Source organism: Geotrypetes seraphini, chromosome 2 (assembly GCF_902459505.1).
Source record: "Geotrypetes seraphini chromosome 2, aGeoSer1.1, whole genome shotgun sequence".
NCBI classification, from domain to species: Eukaryota; Metazoa; Chordata; class Amphibia; order Gymnophiona; family Dermophiidae; genus Geotrypetes; species Geotrypetes seraphini.
Genome location: NC_047085.1, coordinates 405,422,471 through 405,445,491, shown reverse-complemented (window position 1 = coordinate 405,445,491; position 23,021 = coordinate 405,422,471). Strand labels below are relative to the sequence as shown.

General features: G+C 45.5%; 1 protein-coding gene across 1 annotated transcript in view; it reads left to right on the top strand.

Annotated features, from left to right (window-relative positions):
* The window catches only part of LOC117354106 (alkylglycerol monooxygenase-like), a 163,565-nt gene that overhangs the window by 125,554 nt on the left and 14,990 nt on the right, over nt 1-23,021 (top strand). Inside the window, exon 12 of the mRNA XM_033930994.1 lies at nt 12,514-12,619. Coding sequence (XP_033786885.1) covers nt 12,514-12,619 — 106 coding nt within the window. The remainder of the gene's footprint in view (nt 1-12,513; nt 12,620-23,021) is intronic.

Below are 23,021 nucleotides of genomic sequence, written 5' to 3'. Positions count from 1 at the left end.
TGTCACATCAATCTGCTGGAGCTTCGCGCCATTTACTTGGCGGTGGTGGCTTTTTGTCATCTGCTTCGGGACAAGGTGGTCCTCGTTCGCACGGACAATCAAGTGGCGATGTATTATGTCAACAATCAGGGGGGCACGGGGTCCCTGTCTCTTTGCAGGGAGGCCCTTCGCCTGTGGGATTGGGCGTTCCGCCACAACGTCTTTCTTCATGCGGTTTACATTCAGGGAGACCACAATTGTTTGGCGGACAAACTGAGTCGTCTCCTGCGGCCGCACGAATGGTCTCTTCATTCTCAGATGTTACGTTGGGTGTTTGAGAGTTGGGGGACTCCTCAGATAGATCTGTTTGCTTCCCCCCTCAACCACAAGTTGCTTCTCTTCTGTTCCCGGATATACTCGCCGGATCGTCTCGAGGCGGATGCTTTCCTCCTGGCTTGGGAAGGGAAGTTCCTTTACGCGTTCCCGCCTTTTCCTCTGATTTTGAGAACGCTGGTACATCTCAAGTCAACTCATGCCGATCTGATCCTGATTGCGCCTCGGTGGCCTCAGCAGCCCTGGTTCTCCCTGCTTCTTCAACTCAGTGTCAGGGAGCCTCTTCTTCTGCCTGTTTTTCCTTCTCTGCTGTCTCAGAGTCGGGGGTCACTGTTGCATCCTAATCTGCAGTCTCTTCATCTGACAGTTTGGTTCCTTTCCACCTGATTCCGTCTCTTCAGTTGTCCCAGTCGGTGCTGGATGTTTTGGAGACCTCTCGTAAGGCTTCTACGCGGCAATGTTATTCCCAGAAGTGGACTAGATTCACTTCCTGGTGTGCTTCGCATTCTATTCATCCTTCGTCTGCGACTTTGTCTTCCATTCTGGATTATTTGCTTCATTTGTCTCGTTCGGGCCTTAAGACGAATTCTGTTCGGGTTCATCTTAGTGCTATTGCTGCATTTCATCAGCAGCTTGATGGCAAGCCCATTTCTGTTCATCCTTTGATTTCTCGCTTTATGAGAGGGCTCTTGAATGTCCATCCTCCTCTCAAGCCTCCTCCTGTGAATTGGGATCTCAACGTGGTTCTTGCTCAGCTAATGAAGCCTCCGTTTGAGCCTCTGGATAAGTCTCACCTGAAGTTTCTTACTTGGAAGGTGATCTTTTTGCTTGCGCTCACCTCTGCTCGTAGAATTAGTGAGCTGCAGGCTTTAGTGGCGGATCTGCCTTTTACTGTATTCCATCATGACAAGGTGGTTCTCCGCACTCATCCTAAATTCTTGCCCAAGGTGGTATCTGATTTTCATCTCAATCAGTCCATTGTGCTTCCTGTCTTTTTTCCTAAGCCACAATCTCATCCTGGAGCAGTGGCGTTGCATACTCTTGACTGTAAGCGGGCGTTGGCTTTCTATCTTCAATGCACTCAGTCTCATCGGAAGGTTCCTTGGTTGTTTTTGTCCTTTGATCCCAATAGATTGGGTCGGCCGGTTTCCAAGCGCACTTTGTCCAATTGGTTGGCGGCTTGTATTTCCTTCTGCTACGTTCAGGCTGGTCTCGCGCTGCGGGGTCAGGTCACGGGGCATAAAGTCCGAGCGATGGCAGCTTCTGTCGCTTTCTTCAGGTCTACGCCTATCGAGGAGATCTGCAAGGCTGCCACTTGGTCTTCGGTTCATACCTTTACCTTACACTACTGATTGGATACTTTGTCCAGGAGTGACGGCCGGTTTGGCCAGTTGGTTTTGCGTAATCTGTTTTCCTGAATTGCCATCTTCCCACCATCTCTTTTTTGCTTGGCTTGGAGGTCACCCACATGTGAGAATATGCTGCCTGCTTGTCCTGGGATAAAGCACAGTTACTTACTGTAACAGGTGTTATCCAGGGACAGCAGGCAGATATTCTTGCAACCCACCCTCCTCCCCGGGGATGGCTTCCTTGCTGGCTATGTGAACTGAGGACCACGAGATGGGGATGCGCCCTCTAGTGGATCGGGAAGGCATGCACATGCGGGGTGCAGCATAGCAAGCTTGAAATTTCTTTCAAGTTTGCTTGAAAAGCTGTCCGCGTCGGGGCTCCGTGGATGACGTCACCCACATGAGAGAATATCTGCCTGCTGTCCATGGATAACACCTGTTACGGTAAGTAACTGTGCTTTATTGTACCACTAAATGTGCAATTTTAGCACAGGTCCCATGTTATGCAGTGAGATCTAATTACTAATATCTGATTTTGACAGTACAATGACACATCTGTATAGTAATCCTTGTTGATAACTTTTCCCCTTATATGGCTATGAATAGTCAATATTCAGCTAACAGCAGTCAGTCTAGGCACTGGCATTGAATATCTTAGTCTGTCTGGCCAAAGGTTTGCTCCAGAGCTTATGTGGGTCCTGGCCAATATACAGCCAGCACCCATATAAAACAGAAAGCCCTGGCTGACTATCAACCAGAACTTGCATAACAATAAGTGCCAGTCTGATTGCTCTAACCCCATCAAATTAACCACTAGGGATCTCCATTGAAAAATTTTCTAGGCTAAAGAGAGAGCGATGAAGAAATTTGGGTTCACCGGGAGGATGTGAGTTTTGGGTTGTAGTGAGCTTTCCAGTTTGGTAAAGGATTGGGAGTTCAGATCTGTAGGGGGGAATTTAGGTTTGGAGAGGGTAATCGAGATAGGGGGATCAGAACCTTAATAGGGTGGAGGGAGACCCAAATGGGGGGAATCAGAAAGGGGGCATGATTAGACAAGAGAGAGAAACCATGGGGAGGGATGAAGTGGGGAGCCAGTAAACTGGGTACCCAGAGGTTATACAGGTGCCAGCCAAAATTTAGTGGTGACACCTGCATAGCTAAGCAGGCATAGTTAAGAAATGACTAGGTTGTGCCAGTAATCAGTGGCACTGATCCATTTAATAACACTGAATATCGGCGGATAGCTGGTAACAAGAAATTTAAGTGAGCAGGAGTCCATCCTTATAGGAGAAGTTTGTTAAAACTTAATATGCTTGTTTTTCCCATTTCTTATACCACCTGTCATTCAGTTCTATTCAGTGTGGTGCAGTGGTTGAAGCTAGAGCCTCAGTACTCTGAAGTTGTTGGTTCAAACCCATGCTGCTCCTCGTGACCCTGGGCAAGTCACTTAATCCCCTCCCCCCAATGCCCCTGGTATATTAGATAGTGTGAGGCCAGTGCGATAGACAGGGACAAATGCTTGAGTGCCTGAATAAATTCATGTAAACTGTTCTGAGCTCCCCTGGGAGAACAGTATTGAAAATTGGCCAGTTAAATAGCAGTAGTGCTGAATATTAGAGCTTAATGGCAAGCCCAGTCACTGATTATGTCACGCGACACAGCCAGTTAGCGCCAATATTCATTGGCTGATTGGCTAGGTTTACTGGCCAGATAGACCCGCATAAATAGCAGGTCTATCTTTGGCCATTACAATGATGAATTTTGGCTTAACTGGCTTGTTTAAAGCAGCTGTAACACCTCCCCCCCAATTCAATGCCAGTCAATGGACATAACTAAGTATTTAATTTCTGGGTTCGCTGTCGATTGCGGGAGATATCAGATCCATAGTGTCCAAAATGTAATAAATAATAATGTTTACGAATAAAATTATTCTACAGTTTTTCTTTCCCTTTAAATATATGAATTCTTGTAAACACACATAATTACATTTGGGCCAGATTTATAAAATGTTTGCAGTGATGCAACACCCTCTCCTTTCAGACCATCAGGAAGTTAGTCATAGCCTAGGGAGCCATTTGCTATCCCTATTTGTTTTAAGGCTTAACTTTTACAGCCAGCATAAACAGAAATGTGCCCGAGAGCACCAGGAGGCACAAGTGCAAATCATTTGCAATTTATTGAAGAGTTATACAAAGGCAGTTCAGTATAATTTTTTAATATAACACTTATTTTTATTCCGCAAAACCTTCCAGTTCTATGTGGACAATAAAATAAGAAAAACTGCACACAGTAATTTACAAAATCATAACTAATACATAACAAAACATATCAACTAGCTATCATATCACCACAGGATGATGACTCAATGCTGCTGGTAAACTATACCCTGGCACTTTTTCTCTCATGAAGGATGTGGCATCCTCCCTTCTCTCCCTCCTCATAAGTGATAACAGCTGATTCTCAGGTATTGTAACTTCGTCCAGTATTCCCAGCACCTGGCACTTTTTCTGTGAAAGAGAGACTTGGCTCGGGAGTCTGGAATGAAGGATGCTGTTTAGCACATGTTCTCTAAGCTATGGTTAAGTCTCTAGCCAGGCTTCATTTGGAGTGTTTTGTACACTTCTGGAAATATAAACAGAATGGAGTCTTTACTAAATGGTTGGTGGTCTTTGTCACAAAGCTTATACAGTGGTACCTCGGTTTACGAGTGCACCGGTTTGCGAGTGTTTTGCAAGACGAGCAAAACATTTGCAAAATCGGTGCCTCGGAAACCGAGCATGGCTCGATTTACGAGCACCCCCCCTGCAATCCGGCCCCCCCCTGTGATCCGGCACCCCCCTGCCTCGAACCGGCACCCTCCTGACACGATCCGACCCCCCCCCGACACGATTGGGCACCCCCCCGCCACGATTGGGCACCCCCCCCCCGACATGATCCGACCCCCCCCTCCCGACACAATTGGGCACCCCCCCGCCGCTTCTTACCCTCATCTGGGCACTCTTGAAGATCGGCCCTCGTCTGCTGGGCCTTGAGCATCTGAGCATGCTCAAGGCCTGCGAGTTCACGTTCTGAACGTAAACGTGAACTCGCAGGCCTTGAGCATGCTCAGATGCTTCAAGGCCCAGCAGACGAGGAGTCCGATCTTCTAGAGTGCCCAGATGAGGGTAAGAAGCGGCGGGGGGGTGCCCAATCGTGGCGGGGGGGGAGGTCGGATCGTGGCGGGGGGGTGCCGGTTCGAGGCAGGGGGGTGCCTGATCGCAGGGGGGGGCCTTCGAGGGGAGAAATGCCGGTTCTCGGGGAGGGGGGGGAAACGCATCAAAGCGAGTTTCCATTATTTCCTATGGGGAAACTCGCTTTGATAAATGAGCATTTTGGATTACGAGCATGCTCCTGGAACGGATTATGCTCTTAATCCAAGTACTACTGTATATACTTTGGAAAGAAGATGAGAAGGAAGATAAGATAGAGACATTTAAATACCTCCTTAGCATAGGCAGCGGAAAGCTTTTTTATTGGGAGGGGGGGCACAAGCTCTGCCCCAGACCCTACCCAGTCTCCACCCCAGACATACCCCCATAATAGTATTACTTGTAATACCATTTTTTCCATTCAGTTTTCATATATACACACAATATAATAATGGTTAACCACAAAATTAAACTACACAAAGCACACAGTACATTCATTCCTACCAGAACTCAGATAACCCCTATGCAAATACAAGACCACAAACTAAAAGTACTAATATATATATATATATAAATGAAACCCTAAGATTCAAAACTCTGCATGTAGTACAACCTCAGAGAAATAGAAACAAATGCATTTCTTCCTTAACAATGTAAAATAAAAACAGCAGATGTAATTTCTCAAAACTGACACAATCCAATCACTAAACTGAAAATAAAATCATTTCCCCTACCTTTGTTGTCTGGTGATTTTGGTTTTCAAACCATATTTCCCAGTCCCCTCCCTCCCCTGTCAGGCACTGCACCCAGCCCCCTCTCTATCAGGCTCTGCACCCAGCCCCCTTCCCTTCCCTGCCAGGCTCTGGACCCAGCCCTCCCCCCGGTTTCTGCATCGAGGCCCCCTCCCTGCCTGCCCTCTAAGACTCTATGCCCTGTCCCCTCTCCCTGCCCTGTCTGCAGGGCCGGATTAAAGAATAGGCCCTGAAATGGTTAGGGGGGCCCGCCGGTGCTAGATTCACTGGCGGCAGCAGCAGCATCGTCATCGTCCTACCCCCCACTTGACCCAAACTTCCTATCTCTCCCTCCCATCATGACTCTCTAAATTGACGCGCCAGAGGGAATCACCGGCAGGAGAAAGCCATGAAGCAGCCTGCTTAGAGTGCTTCGGTGCTGTATAGAGTCTCGCAATGGAAGGGAGGGAGAGATAGGATGGGCGGGGCGAGGGGAGAGTAGCGGTCTCCCCGGGTGCTCTGCCTGGTGTCATGAACTTCTTCGGCTAGCAACAGCATTTACAATTTGCTGCTGTTGCCAGCTTCAGGCCTTCCTCTCTGCTGGGTCCTGCCTACTTCCTGTTTCCATGAAGGCAGGACCCGACAGAGAAGAAGGCTCAAAGCCAGCAACAGCAGCGAATTGTGAATGTTGCTGTTGCCCGAACAAGTTCATGATGCCAGGCCTTGGGTGACAGAAGGAGGAAAGAGAGCAGAAGGGGAGAGACTTGCTACAACTGGAGGAAGAAAGAGAGGGAGAAGGAAGATGAGGGAGGGAATGAAAGGAGACGCCAGGGCTTGGAGGGAAGGAGGAAAGTATGCCAGACTAAAGGAAAAGGAAGGGGAAAAGGAAAGAGGAGATGTCAGAGCATGGAGGATGAGGGAGAGATGGAAGAAAAGGAAAGGAGAGAGATGCCAGAGAATCAGGGAAGGGAAGATACCAGACCATGGGGTGAGAAGGAAAGAAAGGAGAAGAGAGAGATGCCAGAGCATAGGGGACGGGGTGGTGACAGAGAGAGAAAAATGGAGAGGTGGCAGAGCTGAAATCAATCATGTACAAAGGAGAGAAGGGGCACAGGATAGACAATTTATGGAAGGAGCATAGAAAGAGGGAAGATGCCATATGGAACGGGGAGAAGGCGGACTGGATGGAAAGGGCAGAGAGAGAGGGCAGACAGTGGATGGAAGGGGCTAATGCTGCATGAAAGACAGAGAGAGGACAGATTCTGACTAGAATGAAGAGAGTGAAGACAAGATGATTAAAGCAGAAATGACAAAAGGTAGAAAAAATATTTTTTTTTGTTGCTTTAGAATAAAATAGTATTGATAAAACTTTTATAAGCAGAAAATAAGGTAATCTTTTTATTGGACTAATTTTAATACATTTTTTACTAACTTTTAGAGACCAAAACCCCGTTTCTCAGGTCAGGACAGTATAATGTAATAGTAGTATACTATATTGACCTGAAGAAAGAGGCTATGGCCTCTGAAAGTTAATTGAAAAATGGATTAGTCCAATAAAATGGTATATTTTTATTTTCAGTTTTTGTTTTATTTAAGAACATAAGAAGTTGCCTCCGCTGAGGCAGACCAGAGGTCCATCTCGCCCAGCGGTCCGCTCCCGCGATGGCCCATCAGGCCTATTGCCTGAGCAGTGGTCCCTGACTATCCCTATAACCAACCTCTACTCCTATCTGTACCCCTCAATCCCTTTATCCTCTAGGAACCTATCCAAACCTTCTTTGAAGCCCTGTAACGTGCTCCGGCCTATCACAGCCTCCGGAAGCACATTCCATGTATCCACCACCCTCTGGGTGAAAAAGAACTTCCTAGCGTTTGTTCTAAACCTATCCCCTATTAATTTCTCCGAGTGCCCCCTTGTACTTGTGGTTCCCCATAATCTGAAAAATCTGTCCCTGTCTACCTTTTCTATGCCCTTCAGGATCTTGAAGGTTTTTATCATGTCTCCTCTAAGTCTTCGCTTTTCCAGGGAGAACAGCCCCAGCTTTTTCAGTCTGTCAGTATATGAGAGGTTTTCCATACCCTTTATCAGTTTAGTTGCTCTTCTCTGGACTCCCTCAAGTACTGCCATGTCTTTCTTGAGGTACGGCAACCAGTGCTGGACACAGTACTCCAGATGCGGGCGCACCATTGCACGATATAGTGGCAGGGTTACTTTCTTCGTCCTGGTCTTGATACCCTTCTTAATGATACCCAAAATTTTGTTTGCTTTCCTTGAGGCTGTGGCGCACTGTTCCGACGCCTTCAATGTTGTGTCTACCATCACTCCCAGGTCTCTTTCAAGGTTACTTACCCCTAGCAGTGATCCCCCCATTTTGTAGATGAACATCGGGTTCTTTTTCCCTACATGCATGACCTTGCATTTCCCTATGTTAAAGCTCATTTGCCATTTTTTGGCCCACTCTTCCAGTGTCGTTAGGTCCCTTTGGAGATCTTCGCAGTTTTCCGTGGTTTTAACCCTGCTGTAGAGTTTGGTGTCATCTGCAAATTTAATAATCTCACATTTTGTTCCCGCCTCCAGGTCGTTAATAAATATATTGAACAGGGGCGGCCCCAGCACCGACCCCTGCGGAACTCCGCTCGTGACCCATTGCCAGTCTGAGTAATGGCCCTTTAATCCAACACTCTGTTTTCTGCCTGCCAGCCAGTTTTTGATCCATCGGTGGACCTCCCCTTGCACCCCGTGATTCCACAGCTTCTTGAGCAGTCGTTCGTGTGGTACCTTGTCGAAGGCTTTTTGGAAGTCAAGGTAAATGATGTCTATGGATTCCACCTTTATCCATAATAAGTTTGTGAGGCATGACCTACCCTTGCAGAAGCCGTGCTGACTCGACTTTAGCTGTCCATTGTTTTCTATGTGTTCACAGATGCTGTCCTTAATCAGTGCTTCCATCATCTTTCCCGGGACCGAGGTCAAGCTCACCGGCCTATAGTTTCCCGGGTCACCCCTTGAACCCTTCTTGAAGATGGGCGTGACATTTGCTATTTTCCAGTCCTCCGGGATCTCTCCAGTATTTAAGGATAGGTTACATATTTGGCGAAGTGGCTCTGCTATTTCGTTCCTTAGTTCCTTGAGTACCCTTGGGTGAATGCCATCCAGACCTGGCGATTTGTCGCTCTTTAGTCTGTCTATATACCTGAGGACATCCTCTTGGCTTACCTCTAGTTGGACCAGCTTTTCATCCTGATCCCCATTTACGATCTCCTTGGGTTCCAGAATATTGGATGTGTCCTCCCTCGTGAAGACTGATGTGAAGAACTTATTCAACCTGTCAGCTATCTCTTTTTCCTCCTTTACCACTCCCTTTTTGTCTCCATCATCCAATGGCCCCACTTCCTCCCTTGCCGGTTGCTTCCCCTTCATGTACCTGAAGAACGATTTGAAGTTTGTTGCTTCCCCCGCCAGTCTCTCCTCATATTCTCTTTTTGCTTTCCTAACCACTCGGTGACACTCCCTTTGGTTTTCTTTGTGCTCCTTTTGGTTGTCCTTTGTTTGGTCCTTTTTCCATTTTTTGAACGATGCTTTCTTGTCACTTATCGCCTTTTTCACTGCATTTGTTATCCACACTGGGTTTTTTGTTTGATTTATTTTTGCACCCTTTCCTGAACCTGGGGACGTACAGGTTCTGTGCTTCGTGCACCATGCCCTTGATTAGTGACCAGGCTTTTTCTACGGACTCCATCTTCCTTGCGTTGCCGTTGATTTTCTTTCTCACCATTTTCCTCATGGCATCATAATTCCCTTTTTTGAAGTTGAGTGCTGTCGTTGTGGTTCTTTTCACCTTAGATGATCCAATTTCTAGCCTGCACTGGATCATTTTGTGATCGCTGTTTCCTAGTGGTGCTAGTACCGCCACCTCCTTAGCGGGTCCCCCTAATCCGTTGAGGATTAGGTCAAGAGTGGCTTCTCCCCGTGTTGGTTCCGTGACCAGCTGTTCCATGAAACAATCCCTCGTGGCCTCCTGGAATTTGGTCTCTCTCGTGCAGTTTGAGTGTCCATTACTCCAGTCTATCCCAGGGTAGTTGAAGTCCCCCATCACCACCACACTTCCGCTTTTGCATACCTGCCTCAGTTCAGCCTCCAGGTCCTGGTCGATTGTTTCCGGTTGTCCAGGTGGGCAATAGTACAGACCCAATTTTATGTCTGCTCCAGTTCCTTCTGGTAGCTTAACCCATAGTGATTCCAAGCCGTCCGCCCTTACTGTTGTTTCCATCCTGGTTGAAGGTATAGAGTCCTTTATATATAGCGCTATTCCTCCACCCTTCTTGTGTGTCCTGGGTAAGGGTGTATCTATGTTCTGTGTGTATGAAAGACATGGTTTTCTATTAGTGTTGACTAGCCTTGTTTGGCGAAACGCATCGGACATGGTTCTTGGGAGCACCTTGAATAGACCTGATTTGAATCTCCTTATTTTCTGCCAATCTTATTTTGTTTCATGTTGGATTCTTTGGACTGCTTGCCTTGTTGTTTCGTTACAAGTTAACATACATGGAGTGGAATGTACTAGAGGAGTTACAGATTTGGTTATTTATACATACATATGGGTTATAGTTGGTTGACGTAGAGTGAGGCAGTTGAGAGGCGTTGTAAACTTGGTTATTAATATAGACTTATATTTCGGATAGTATTACTGCTTTACAATATATTTGAACACTTTTATATATGTATGAAAAGAGTTCCCAGTTAAAGTCCTCGGTAAGTAGGTGGGAAGGGAAGGAAGGGGGATTTGTTCAGAGATGTTTGGGGGTTGCATAGAAGAAAAACTGTGATCTGGTATGCTAATCTTTGTTTTGTTTTGTTTTTATTTAAAAAAAAAGAAATAGAAGTGAATAAGAAAACAGATAAATGGGGGCATGGCAGGGGGCAGGGCAGGGGGAAGGGCAGGGCCAGGGGGGGGGCCCAATATACTTGTGTGCCTAGGGGCCCTCGAAGAATTAATCTTGCCCTGCCTGTCTGTGTACCTCCCCCAGAACAATTCCAGCATCCAACACAAGTTGAGTATAGTAGCTCCAAATTAGTTAAATCAATATACTGGGAGGTAGCTGTAATTTTCTCTCTTTCTTTTAATTACTAATTTTACCCTTTTAATTTATGGCTCAGCTGTATGGTCGTTGACTGCCGGCATTCTCTTTTCTTCAGCTGCTGAGCGGCACCGAGCAGAAGCGTGCTTTGGCGCTTCTGCTCGGCGCTGAGTGGATTCCTCATTTGCTCCCGTGAATTCTCGCAAATCTGAGCGGCTTCCTGATTGGCTCCCGCAAATTCTCACGATTTGCAAGAATTTGTGGGAGCCAACCAGGAATCCGCTCAGCACTGAGCAGCAGCACCAAAGCGTGCTCCTACTCGGTGCCGCTCAGCGGCTGAAGAGAACTCCGGCAGCCACCAACAACTAGGTTAGCAGCGCGGTAGGAGCATGAGAAGGTCGCTCCTGCCCACTGCACCTCTGCAGAGGACAGCCAGGACATGGCAGGAGTGCCAATTTTTGGAGAGACCATGGCCTCTGTGGCTCCACTCCCCACCCCCCCGTTCCGATGCCTATGCTCCTTAGCATGAATGTAGAGAAGCTGTAGAACAAGGGGGCTACCTTTTTGACCTTATACAAGCATATGAAGTCACAACACATAATTTTCCTGGAATAAAATATCAGAGTTCAAGCGAATGAGATAGTGTTTCATAATGCTCCATTAAACAATCTGAGTGAAGACTGCAAGTTTAAAGATGGTTGGAAGGAATGTATTTGCTCAGCTAAGATTTACCTAACTCCAGAGCAGGAAGCTAATTCACTAGTTACCTGTTTTACTAAGAACACGCATTGCAGAGCTATATAATAGGATAAAGTGGGGACCGAGAAGACTCTATGGTTAAATCACCATAAGGGAAGCCACCTACACCAATGATCACTGACCTGGACCACCCCCTGTTCTCTATAGCTTAGTCAATTAAGCTTTGAAAGTGAGAATGGAGTGGTGGACATTAGTCCTTCTTTGCTTATGCTCTACCTCTCTGTGGCATCGACATTTGACCAATCCCAGTTAGGTACATCCCTTGGAGACTCACATCTCGCACCAAACCTACACACACCTTCCAAAACCTGATTACCTGTGCCGACCTAGGTTTATGCTCTATTCCAACTATGTGAGCATAGGAAATCCTATCGAGGACATAGCCCCAGTGAGCTGCCTATGTACAGCAGGCACCCTCACACAGCACTAGTAACTTGATGAATTACAGATCTAAAAAGAGATCAATTTTGTGCCAGTTCAGTAAGGCCCTCCAGGGTCATCTCCATGGTTGTTTTCAACATGTCCAGCCATCTGATTGCAGGTTGCCCTCTTCATCTGGTCACAGTACTGTTTTAGATACTCATTATATGAGTACATCTTATGTGTACCACCTGCCCAACATACTATATCCCCACACCTACATAAGCCTAACCCCAGATACCCCTCAATTTACACCCATACCCCATGTATCACTTCCTTCCACTTCCTGTCTGGAACTCTGGGAAGGACTCCCTTCCCTAAAGCCCCACTTCCTTGGACAACAAGGTGCTATAGGAGCCTTTCTTAATTTTTCCACCAGGGCCTATTCACTATGCCACTGTTGGGGATGCGGATGATTTTCCCTTTCCTGAAGTAAGTTGTTTCTTGATTTTTATATTATGGCTGCCAACTGCAAAGCTCTTCCTTTCCCATTTTCTGCAAGCAGATTTTTGCATAAATTAAGAGGTACAGATTGGGAAAATGAAGCTCTTTAGTAGTCTGGCCTGTATGATACATAAGGCTACAATACGATATCATTTAAACCACAAATATTGAAGAGAAGAATAATGACTAGCATATTTAAGTCTAAACACAAAGGATCTGTTCTTTCCATAGGCCTAAAGCGGCTATCTTAGAAACTGTGCGTTGTTCCAGCTTTCTGATTTTGCAGCAATATGGATACCTGACATCAAATTTCACTTATTTGGTATTGATTTATGAGGTAAGAAGTATTTATTGCTTCCACAGTTATGCCATCAGTATCAGTGTGAATACTTATATAAATTGTTCATAAAACAACCTACATCATTGCAAGTCGCAAAGAAGTAGAAAACATTTTCCATTATCATTATCCCCATCCAGATAGTACCTATTTGGATAAAGAAAAAAAAAAAAGTGATGAAGTACAAAAACATTATCATTAGTTTTATCTGGGGGAGGGGGTGGAGTGTGAGAATAAGCAATTTGAAATTAACCCTAGACTGTGAAAGAGAGGAGTTCAGTTACTTTTTTTTTTTTTTAGTTCAGTAAAGTTTTATTGAAATTTTGTACAAAACATGAGATTACATTAGGCATCATGATGAATAGATACAAATCAATTAATAGAATAGAAATACCGTACAGTGCCTCTCTGAAGGCTCATAGTGTGAAGAAAAGAGAGAAGAATAAAAGGTGAAGGGAAGGAAGAAGAAAGCAAATGGAAGATAAAAGAAACATACAGTTCAGAGTATAAACCAAAAATGATCAGGTAACATCTATATGTCAAATAGAGGTATGAATCAAGTTGTTACTTCCAACATAAGTACAAGGGTAATAATAGGTTCTACCATATTAGTGAATAGACAATAATTCAAGCTCAAATCAGGCTCAAGAAACCCAAGGTCATAGGAAATCAGTATTTGGCTGAGTAGGGAAGTTTAGCAAATTCCAACAAGGGAGCCCATATTCGTTCAAATTTTTTCAAGGAACAAGTTCTTTCCGCCGCAATGCGTTCAAATTTAACTATCATACAAACAGTGTTCCACCACATGTTATATTCCAATGCCTCTAAATTCTTCCAATTAGAAAGAATGAGTTTTATAGCTATGAGGACAAGTATATGCAGTAGGCTATCAGGTTCCTTTGGGAGTGGCCTCCTACTATAATAGTGTTAAATGTCAAGGAGGTAGACACCTGAAGCAAGGAGCAGATGTCGGATCATACCTTATGCCAAAAGGCCTGTAGCAATGGGCAATCAAATAGCATGTGACGTAGTGTACCACTTGAGTTACCGCAAGACCAGCATTTGTCACTCAAATTATGATTAAACTTAGCTAGTCGACTGAGAGTCCAATAGGCTCTGCACAGGAGAAAAAAGGAGGTTTGAAGGAAGGACGCAGCCTCACATGCAAAGGCTGTACAGGACCATATAGATTGCCAATCTTCCTCAGTCAGTTTCCATTGTAATTCATCAGACCATCGGTTTTCCACTTCATGTGGTCTCAATGATTTTTTAAGTCTGATAAACTTGTACCACTTAGATGCTTCTTTCATGCTGCAAGAAGTAGAGAGACATATCGTATCGTATCGTATCGTATCGTCCACCAGTGATTTAGAGCGGAGCAGCCCCTGTATGACATGTCTAAGTTAAATCCATTGAAATTGCTGGGTGCAAGGCAAACCCGTGGTTTTGCACAACTGTTCAAATGAGATCCATTCAGATCCATTGTATAGCTGACTTATCTGCCAAACCCCCGCTTTTTGCCAAAGTTTCAAATCTATCATGTTTTTTTGAATTCTAATCGAGTTGTTACACCATATAAGGGAGTGTAATGTATCAAGCCAGGATAGGCCGAGTAGGCATTCTATCTGTTTGAATACCGTTTTCATTGTTAAAAGTAAGTGATCACGATCATGTTTAGGTGGTTTCATGAAGGGCAGATATCGTAGATGATAAGGGTAGAGTAGTTCTTTTTCAAAGGGTAACCAGTTGCTATTGAGTAAAAGGGGAATATCTCAAAGAATCCAGCGAGAGCCCTGCCTAAGTCGAAATAGTCTGGGAAATTGACTCCTCCATCATTTTTGCATTGTTTAAGCTTATGAAGTGCAATCCTGGGAGTGTTGTTGCCACAAATATCGAGACAAAGCTGAGTCTATTTTTTTGTATAAAGATGATGTAGTAGTATTGGCAACATGCTCAGAGTATATAATATCTTGGGTATTAGCACTATTTTGATGGATTCTAATCTTCCCTACCATGAGAGATTTAATGGGGTCCATTTACCAATTTGATCCTTGATAAGCTGTAGTATGTCGCGGTATAAATCCCTGAAAGCATGACCACAAGTTTTAAGCTAAGTATTTAAACTATTTATACACTAAGGTGGAAAAACGTATTTATAAATTTTTTAGCAAAGTATGAAAGATCCAGTGAGGAAGTAGTACATAAAGCCTGACACAATGAATTTGTGGTACTTCTGAGGATCTATAAATGTTGTACTATTTACTGTGAAGAGAGTTAGGAGGGATTAGAGAATATACCCCCTTCCAATCTGAAGTTTGGGCTATACTCTCTTAGAAAATTTAACTTGAACTATTGTGCTGTTAGGTCAACCCATTACGTCTGAGCCATATTTTGAGTATCAAGTTTCCTAGAATATACAAGGATAATGTTATTCTTCTTTCCACCTGGAATACATTAAAATATATAAACACCTTAATGACCATTCCAATACAAAAATCTGTGTGTCAATCCCTATGGTTAAACTCCAAGATACAAATCGTCGAGTCTTAAAATCCTCTGGGAACATTGATTGCATCTAGATGATGTGATATCAAATGGGAAAATGGTAAATTTATTGCAATTGCAACAATCATTTGGCATACCAAAGTCTTAAGGTTATAAATAGTTGCAGTTGAAACAGGCCATTCAGAAAGGGTTCCCTAATTGGCGCACCTTAAAAAATCTGTATAGCTTGCCGGGCCTATGTTTCCAGATAGATTTACAAGGGCATCAGGCAGCCAAGTGGTACAAATTACTATCTGAATATTTGAATCAAAAACCCAAAAACAAGCTTAAAAATATTTGGAGTATTGAAGCAAAGCAGCATATTTCTGCTACTCAATGGCCATGGATTTGGACTTGGAGGATGAGATGAACAGCGTCAGCATCTATATGAGACAAACTTGGGATTTGTTAAAACTGATTAATCAATTAAACCTTTAATTCCTACTTGATTTCTACACACATCCAGAGAGATGGGGGGAATGTACTTTTTATTAATATTTGTTTGGCTATAAGTGCTGTTTAATGTATTAACTGATTGTATATTGTTCAGTAACAACTATAGAAAAATAGACAAATATGGTGCACAATATAGACAGCAGATATAAATTCTCAAAACAGACACATTTTGATCACTAAATTGAAAGTGAAATCATTTTTCCTACCTTTGTTGTCTGGTGAGCCTCTGGTTGCACTTCCTTCTGACTGTGCATCCTTTCTTTCTTTCTCTCTCCCTGCCACCCCTTCCCCCTTTCTTTCTCTTTCATTTGTGATTGATGCTGTCATTCGATATCCAGTAAAAGTTATTTCATACCAGCCAGGTTTCTGGGAGATGAATAAGTTTGCCTGGATTCAGTATGTCAGCATTCTACTCGTTTTCCTCTGGGTGTTTGAAAGAATAAAAATCTTTGTGTTTAAAAATCAGGTATTAACAACAATGCTAGTATCACCAGTTCCACTAGTGCCTTTGTACAAACAGTACCAGTGTTAAACAAGCTTACAAAGATTTAGTAGTGACTGATACTAGAGAATGACACGGTGAAAAAATTGGTCCCCGTCACCGCCCCGTCCCCGTCTCACCATCCTCTGCACCGCCCCGTCACCGCCATTCCCTTCACCGCCCCGTCACCGCCACTGCCACCCCATTCACCGCCCCGTCACCGCCACTGCAACCCCATTCACCGCCCCGTCACCGTCACCGCTGCATATATAAAAGCCTCAAACGGGTACGATTTTAAATACTTTTCTTTATTTACGTATAAAGGAAACATTCTTTAAAACTTTAAAACTTAGTTAAATATTAGTTAATAACTATAAAAAAACAAACACGACATGTACTTTTAATGCTTACAATGTTAGCCTACATGGTAAGTAGACGCGGCCGCTGTACCTAATCGCGGCAAAGATCTCCCTGCCGTGATTAGCATAGTGACCGCGGCTACGGCTGCAAGTCTCCCCTCCCCCAGCGATCACGGCAGGAGGGCACCAAACCCCTCCTGTAGACCCCCCCCCAACGGCCCTCCCGACAATCGCAGCAGAAGGGTACCCAACCCCTCCTGCCGGTCCTCCCAATGGCCTCCCCTAAGATCGCCGGCAGGAGGGTACCCAACCCCTCCTGCTGGAATCCCCCCGACGATCGCAGCAGGAGGATATCCAACCCCTCCTGCCAGCTCCCCAACAGCCCCCCTATGATCACTGGTAGGAGGGTGCCCAACCCCTCCTGCCGGCCCCCCCAACGGCCCCCTATATCGCCAATAGGAGGGTACCCAACCCCTCCTGCTGGACCCCCCCCCAACGAACCCTCCCACCCCGGAACCCCCTTAGTCTTACTTTCCAAGTTGGACCGGACGGCTCCTCACACGTATGGCCAGCAGGCTTGCCTCCGTCCAAATGAGGCGGGCCCGTCCCTACCCTGCCCAACCCACAGGATCCTAGGGCCTGATTGGTCTAGGCACCTAAAGCCACTCCCGCTATAGGAGGGGCAAAGATCTCCCTGCCGTGATTAGCATAGTGACCACGGCTACGGCTGCAAGTCTCCCCTCCCCCCAGCGATCACGGCAGGAGGGCACCCAACCCCTCCTGTAGACCCCCCCCAACGGCCCTCCCGACAATCGCAGCAGAAGGGTACCCAACCCCTCCTGCCGGTCCTCCCAATGGCCTCCCCTAAGATCGCCGGCAGGAGGTACCCAACCCCTCCTGCTGGACCCCCCCCAACGAACCCTCCCACCCCGGAACCCCCTTAGTCTTACTTTCCAAGTTGGACCGGACGGCTCCTCACACGTATGGCCAGCAGGCTTGCCTCCGTCCAAATGAGGCGGGCCCGCCCCTACCCTGCCCAACCCACAGGATCCTAGGGCCTGATTGGTCTAGGCACCTAAAGCCACTCCCGCTATAGGAGGGGCCTTAGGTGCTTGGGCCAATCAGGCCCTAGGATCCTGTGGGTTAGGCAGGGGAGGGGAGGGGCGGGCCCGCCTCATTTGGACGGAGGCAGGCCTGCTGGCCAGACGAGCGAGGAGCTGTCCGGTCCAACTTGGAAAGTAAGACTAAGGGGGTTCCGGGGTGGGAGGGTTCGTTGGGGGGGGGTCCAGCAGGAGGGGTTGGGCACCCTCCTATTGGCGATATAGGGGGCCGTTGGGGAGGCCGGCAGGAGGGGTTGGGCACCCTCCTACCAGTGATCATAGGGGGGCTGTTGGGGAGCTGGCAGGAGGGGTTGGATATCCTCCTGCTGCGATCGTCGGGGGGGGCTGTTGGGGTAGGCAGGAGGGGATGGGTACCCTCCTGCCGCGATCGTTGGGGAGGGCTGGTTCTGTCGGCATGAAGGGCTGAGCACCTTCCTGCCGGCGATCGTCGGGGGGGGGGCGGGTTCTATTGGCAGGAAGGGTTGATCTGACAAATGAGGAGCCAGTATATTGGGGGGCGGAGTCAATGCGGCAACGTGCAAGTTGGATCGAGAGTTGGAGGAGATAGACAACATGGCGGAGACATCGAACACCCGGTCACGAACACGGTGAAACACAGGTAAATAGCGGTTCCTAGAAGGGGGAACATTGGCCTGCGGGGACAAATCTTTTCACCGTTTTTGCGGGCGGTGAAAACTTTTGTCCCCGTGTCTGCGGTGATTTGGCTTTGGAGTCTCCATAACCCGCAGCCAAACCGCAGCCACGCCGCAGCTGCCTGCGGGGATCGCTCCCCGTGTCATTCTCTAACTGATACCAAATAGAAGATGCCTTCTTGACTGTGTGTTTAGATTTTAATAAGGGGTTCTGTCATTGTGGTTTTAGAGAAAATGCAGTGGGTTCTAATTTTCTTGTCTTATTGTCATTCTCTAGCCTCAGTCATATATTGTTTCCAGAAAGCTTTCTCTCTCCCTGCCCCCTTTCTGTCTTTCTTTCTTTCTGTTTCTTTCTCTCTCCTTCCCACCCCCCCAAGCCACCGCCATCTCCAAGCCACCGCCACCACACTCCCCTAACTTTTTCTTTCTTTCTCTCTCCCTTCACACCACCGCCGCCACCACTGATTTCTCCCTGCTTCCCCGCTGCCACCGATGCAACAACAGGGCCAGGACAGGCGAGTGCAGCGATTGCACAACGGCCAGCCCTCAAGCCTTCTCCCCAACGCCAATTCTGACATCGGAGAAAAAGTTCCAGACCACCCAATCGCTGCCTGGCTGGCTCGGAACTTCCTCTCCGATTTCAGAATCGACATCGGAGAGAAGGCTTGTGGGCCGGCCGTTGTGGAGTCGCTGCACTCGCTTGGCCTGGCCCTGTTGCTGCGTCGGCGGTGGGGAAGCAGGGAGAGAGTCACTAGCAGGATACAGAAGATGGTGAAGTGAGGTTAACTGGAACCATCCACAAAGAGTGTCCAGTATAAGGATGGAGGGTAAAGGGTCTCAAAAACCCGCTTGATTCAACCCCTCAATGTGTAATGTCAATACTTTATGGGTTAGAGTATTAATCATTGGCCCATATTATCACCTCCTCCTTAATGTATTGCTTAACACTTGCTGTTGTTAACTAGTTATATGAATCACTCTCAATGAAACATCACAACAGTAAGTATTTTCACTTATCTTTAATACCATGCACCCATATCCCTCATGTCCTACCCCTTCCCTCTATCTCATTTCTTCTAATATTATGTAACTTTTCCCTTCCTCCCTACTCATCCTCACTGTTAGGTTTGTCAGTACATGTATTATATGTTTTCTCTAATTTTTCTAATACACCAAATAACTAGTTCTTTTTAATCTATTTTAAATTTTATTGTTAACCGGTCAGATATTTGTTTTATGATCGGGATATTAAAAACTAATAAACTTGAAACTTGAAACTTTAATATGCAGAATCACTAGCCTGCCCCTATGGGACCCATTTCGCCATACAAAGGCTTTGTCAAGGGTTCTAAAGGAGCTCTGCATGATATAAGAAAAATGTGTTCAAATGTATTCAAGCATACATTATAAACACCCTAAGACTGTGTTAAAACTTCAAATAAATATGTATTTTTCTTTAGTCCATTAAAATTTATTAATTTTTAAATTCATTATTAATTAATTCATCATTCTTTCATCCTCTTATTATCTAAAATCACAAACTACATGGCCAAGTGCAACTTGATAATTAAATATTCTCAAATGTGATATTGTGAATTCCACTATAAATTGTTTTCACAAACACTTACTTCAATTGTGAATCAACACACATTCTAAAACACTTTATTAACTTAGGGATTACTTTTAAACTATCTGAAAATACTCTCTACTCTGGCATGCTCTAAACCACAGTTTTGCACATGCGCAATTCACTCATTCCTACATCAGTGCCAAACCTTTTTAATATCCCATAAGTAGTTTACTTCAACTTTCATTCATACCAATTCATTACTACATAACTTACTATCACTATTTCTCTTAACGCTTAAATTACCCAACTACATAATCCCATCTAATTAGGAGTTTAAAGTTTATCAGTTACGGCTTTTAAGTAACATAATATTTCTACTTCCATTCAGAATCAATACCAAGGAAAGCTTTTCAACTAGAGAGGACTTATAATCTAGAGCGTCTTTCCTCATTTAGGGGCAGTATGTTGTTAAGAACATAAGAACATAAGAAGTTGCCTCCACCGGGATCAGACCAGAGGTCCATCGCACCCAGCGGTCCGCACCCGCGGCGGCCCATCAGGTCCATGACCTGTCAAGTGTTCCCTGCCCTAAAAAAACCTATCCTTACTTCTATCTGTATCCCTCAATCCCCTTTTCCTTCAAGAATTTATCCAAACCTTCTTTGAATCCCTGTAGTGTCTTCTGCCCCACCACTACCTCCGGGAGTGTGTTCCATGTGTCCACCACTCTCTGGGTGAAGAAGAACTTCCTGGCATTGGTTCTAAACCTATCCCCTTTCAGTTTCTCCGAGTGCCCCCTTGTACTTGTTGTTCCCCACAGTCTGAAGAATCTGTCCCTGTCTACCTTATCTATGCCTTTCAGGATCTTGAAAGTTTGTATCATGTCTACTCTAAGTCTCCTCTTTTCCAGGGAGAACAGCCCCAGCTGTTCTAGCCTGTCGGCATATGAAAGGTTTTCCATACCTCTTACCATTTTCGTCGCTCTTCTCTGGACCCCCTCAAGCAATGCTATGTCCTTCTTGAGGTACGGCGACCAATACTGGACACAGTACTCCAGATGCGGGCGCACCATTGCACGGTACAGTGGCATGATGACTTCCTTTGTCCTGGTCGTGATACCCTTTTTGATGATACCCAGCATTCTGTTTGCTTTCTTTGAGGCTGTCGCGCATTGTGCTGATGCTTTCATTGTTGTATCCACCAGCACACCCAGGTCTCTTTCAAGGGTACTTACATCTAGCAATGTTCCCCCCATTGTATAGCTGAACATCGGGTTCTTTTTCCCAACATGCATGACCTTGCATTTCTCTATATTAAAACGCATCTGCCACTTTTTGGCCCACTCTTCCAGCTTCGTTAGGTCCCTTTGCAGGTTTTCACAGTCTTCCGTGGTTCTAACCCTGCTGCAGAGTTTGGTGTCATCTGCAAATTTGATAACCTCACATTTCGTCCCTGTCTCCAGATCGTCTGTAAATATATTGAACAGGAGCGGTCCCAACACCGACCCCTGCGGAACTCCGCTCGTGACCCGTTGCCAGTCTGAGTATTGGCCCTTCACTCCAACCCTCTGTTTTCTGCCCGCCAACCAGTGTTTAATCCATCGGTATACATCCCCCTCCACTCCGTGGTTCCACAGCTTCCTAAGCAGCCGTTCGTGGGGTACCTTGTCGAAAGCTTTTTGGAAGTCGAGGTAAATTATGTCTATGGGTTCCCCTTTGTCTATCTGGCTGTTTATTCCCTCAAAGAAATGTAGTAAGTTTGTGAGGCAAGACCTTCCCTTGCAGAAGCCATGTTGGCTCTCCCTCAGCTGCCCATTTTTTTCCATGTGCTCGCAGATGCTGTCCTTAATAAGTGCTTCCATCATCTTACCCGGAACCGAAGTCAAGCTCACCGGCCTGTAGTTTCCCGGGTCTCCTCTTGATCCTTTCTTAAAGATAGGCGTGACATTTGCTATTTTCCAGTCCTCCGGGATCTCCCCAGTTTTCAATGATAGATTACATATTTGCTGGAGTGTTTCCGCTATTTCCTTTCTCAGTTCTTTTAGTACCCTTGGGTGGATTCCATCCAGGCCCGGTGATTTGTCGCTTTTTAATCTATCTATCTGTCATAGGACGTCCTCATGGCTTACTTCTATTTGCTCCAGCTTTTCATCTAGATCCCCACTTATAATCTCCTCAGGTTCTGGTACATTGGATGTGTCCTCGCTCGTGAAGACCGACGAGAAAAACTTGTTTAACCTGTCTGCTACCTCTTTTTCCTCTCTTACCACTCCCTTTCTGGTTCCATCATCCAACGGTCCCACTTCCTCCCTTGCCGGTTGCCTCCCCTTCACGTACCTAAAGAACGGTTTGAAGTTTCTCGCCTCCCCAGCCAGCTTCTCTTCGTATTCTCTTTTTGCTTCCCTAACCACTCGGTGGCACTTTTTCTGGTGTTTTTTGTGTTCCTTCCGGTTTTCCTCAGTTTGGTCCTTTTTCCATTTTCTGAATGATGATCTCTTGTCGCTTATCGCCTTCTTCACTTCCTTTGTTATCCACACCTTGTTTTTTGTTTGATTCTGTTTGCGCCCTTTCCTAAACCTGGGGATGTACATGTTTTGTGCTTTTTGCACCGTGTTCTTGAGTAGGGACCAGGCTTTCTCTACGGTCTCCATCTTCCGTGAGCTGTTTCTGAGTTTATGTCTCACCATTTTCCTCATAGCTTCGTAGTTCCCTTTTCTGAAGTTGAGTGTAATGTAATGTAATTTATTTCTTATATACCGCTACATCCGTTAGGTTCTAAGCGGTTTACAGAAAATATACATTAAGATTAGAAATAAGAAAGGTACTTGAAAAATTCCCTTACTGTCCCGAAGGCTCACAATCTAACTAAAGTACCTGGAGGGTAATAGAGAAGTGAAAAGTAGAGTTAGAGGAAAAATAAAAATAAAATAAACATTTTAACAAGACAGCATTGATCTAAATACTTTGGAAGGTAGAAGAGAGGAGAGAAAGGAATAGAAGCAGAAGGGGGAGCCGTTGAACAGTAGAATTCTGGAGAAATTTAAATGATAGAAATAGAACAAAACAAAGACAAAAGGCAAAACAATAGATAAGATTAAAGATAAATCATAAGCTGGAAAGAAAAATAAAATAAAACTTTGTCTTCAATCCACGGTTTCAGCGTCAGTGATGAAGTGGAGCAAGTAAGTTTAGGAGGAGCGATTGACGTTTCCAGAAAGGGCTTCTTCAGGGAAGAGACTT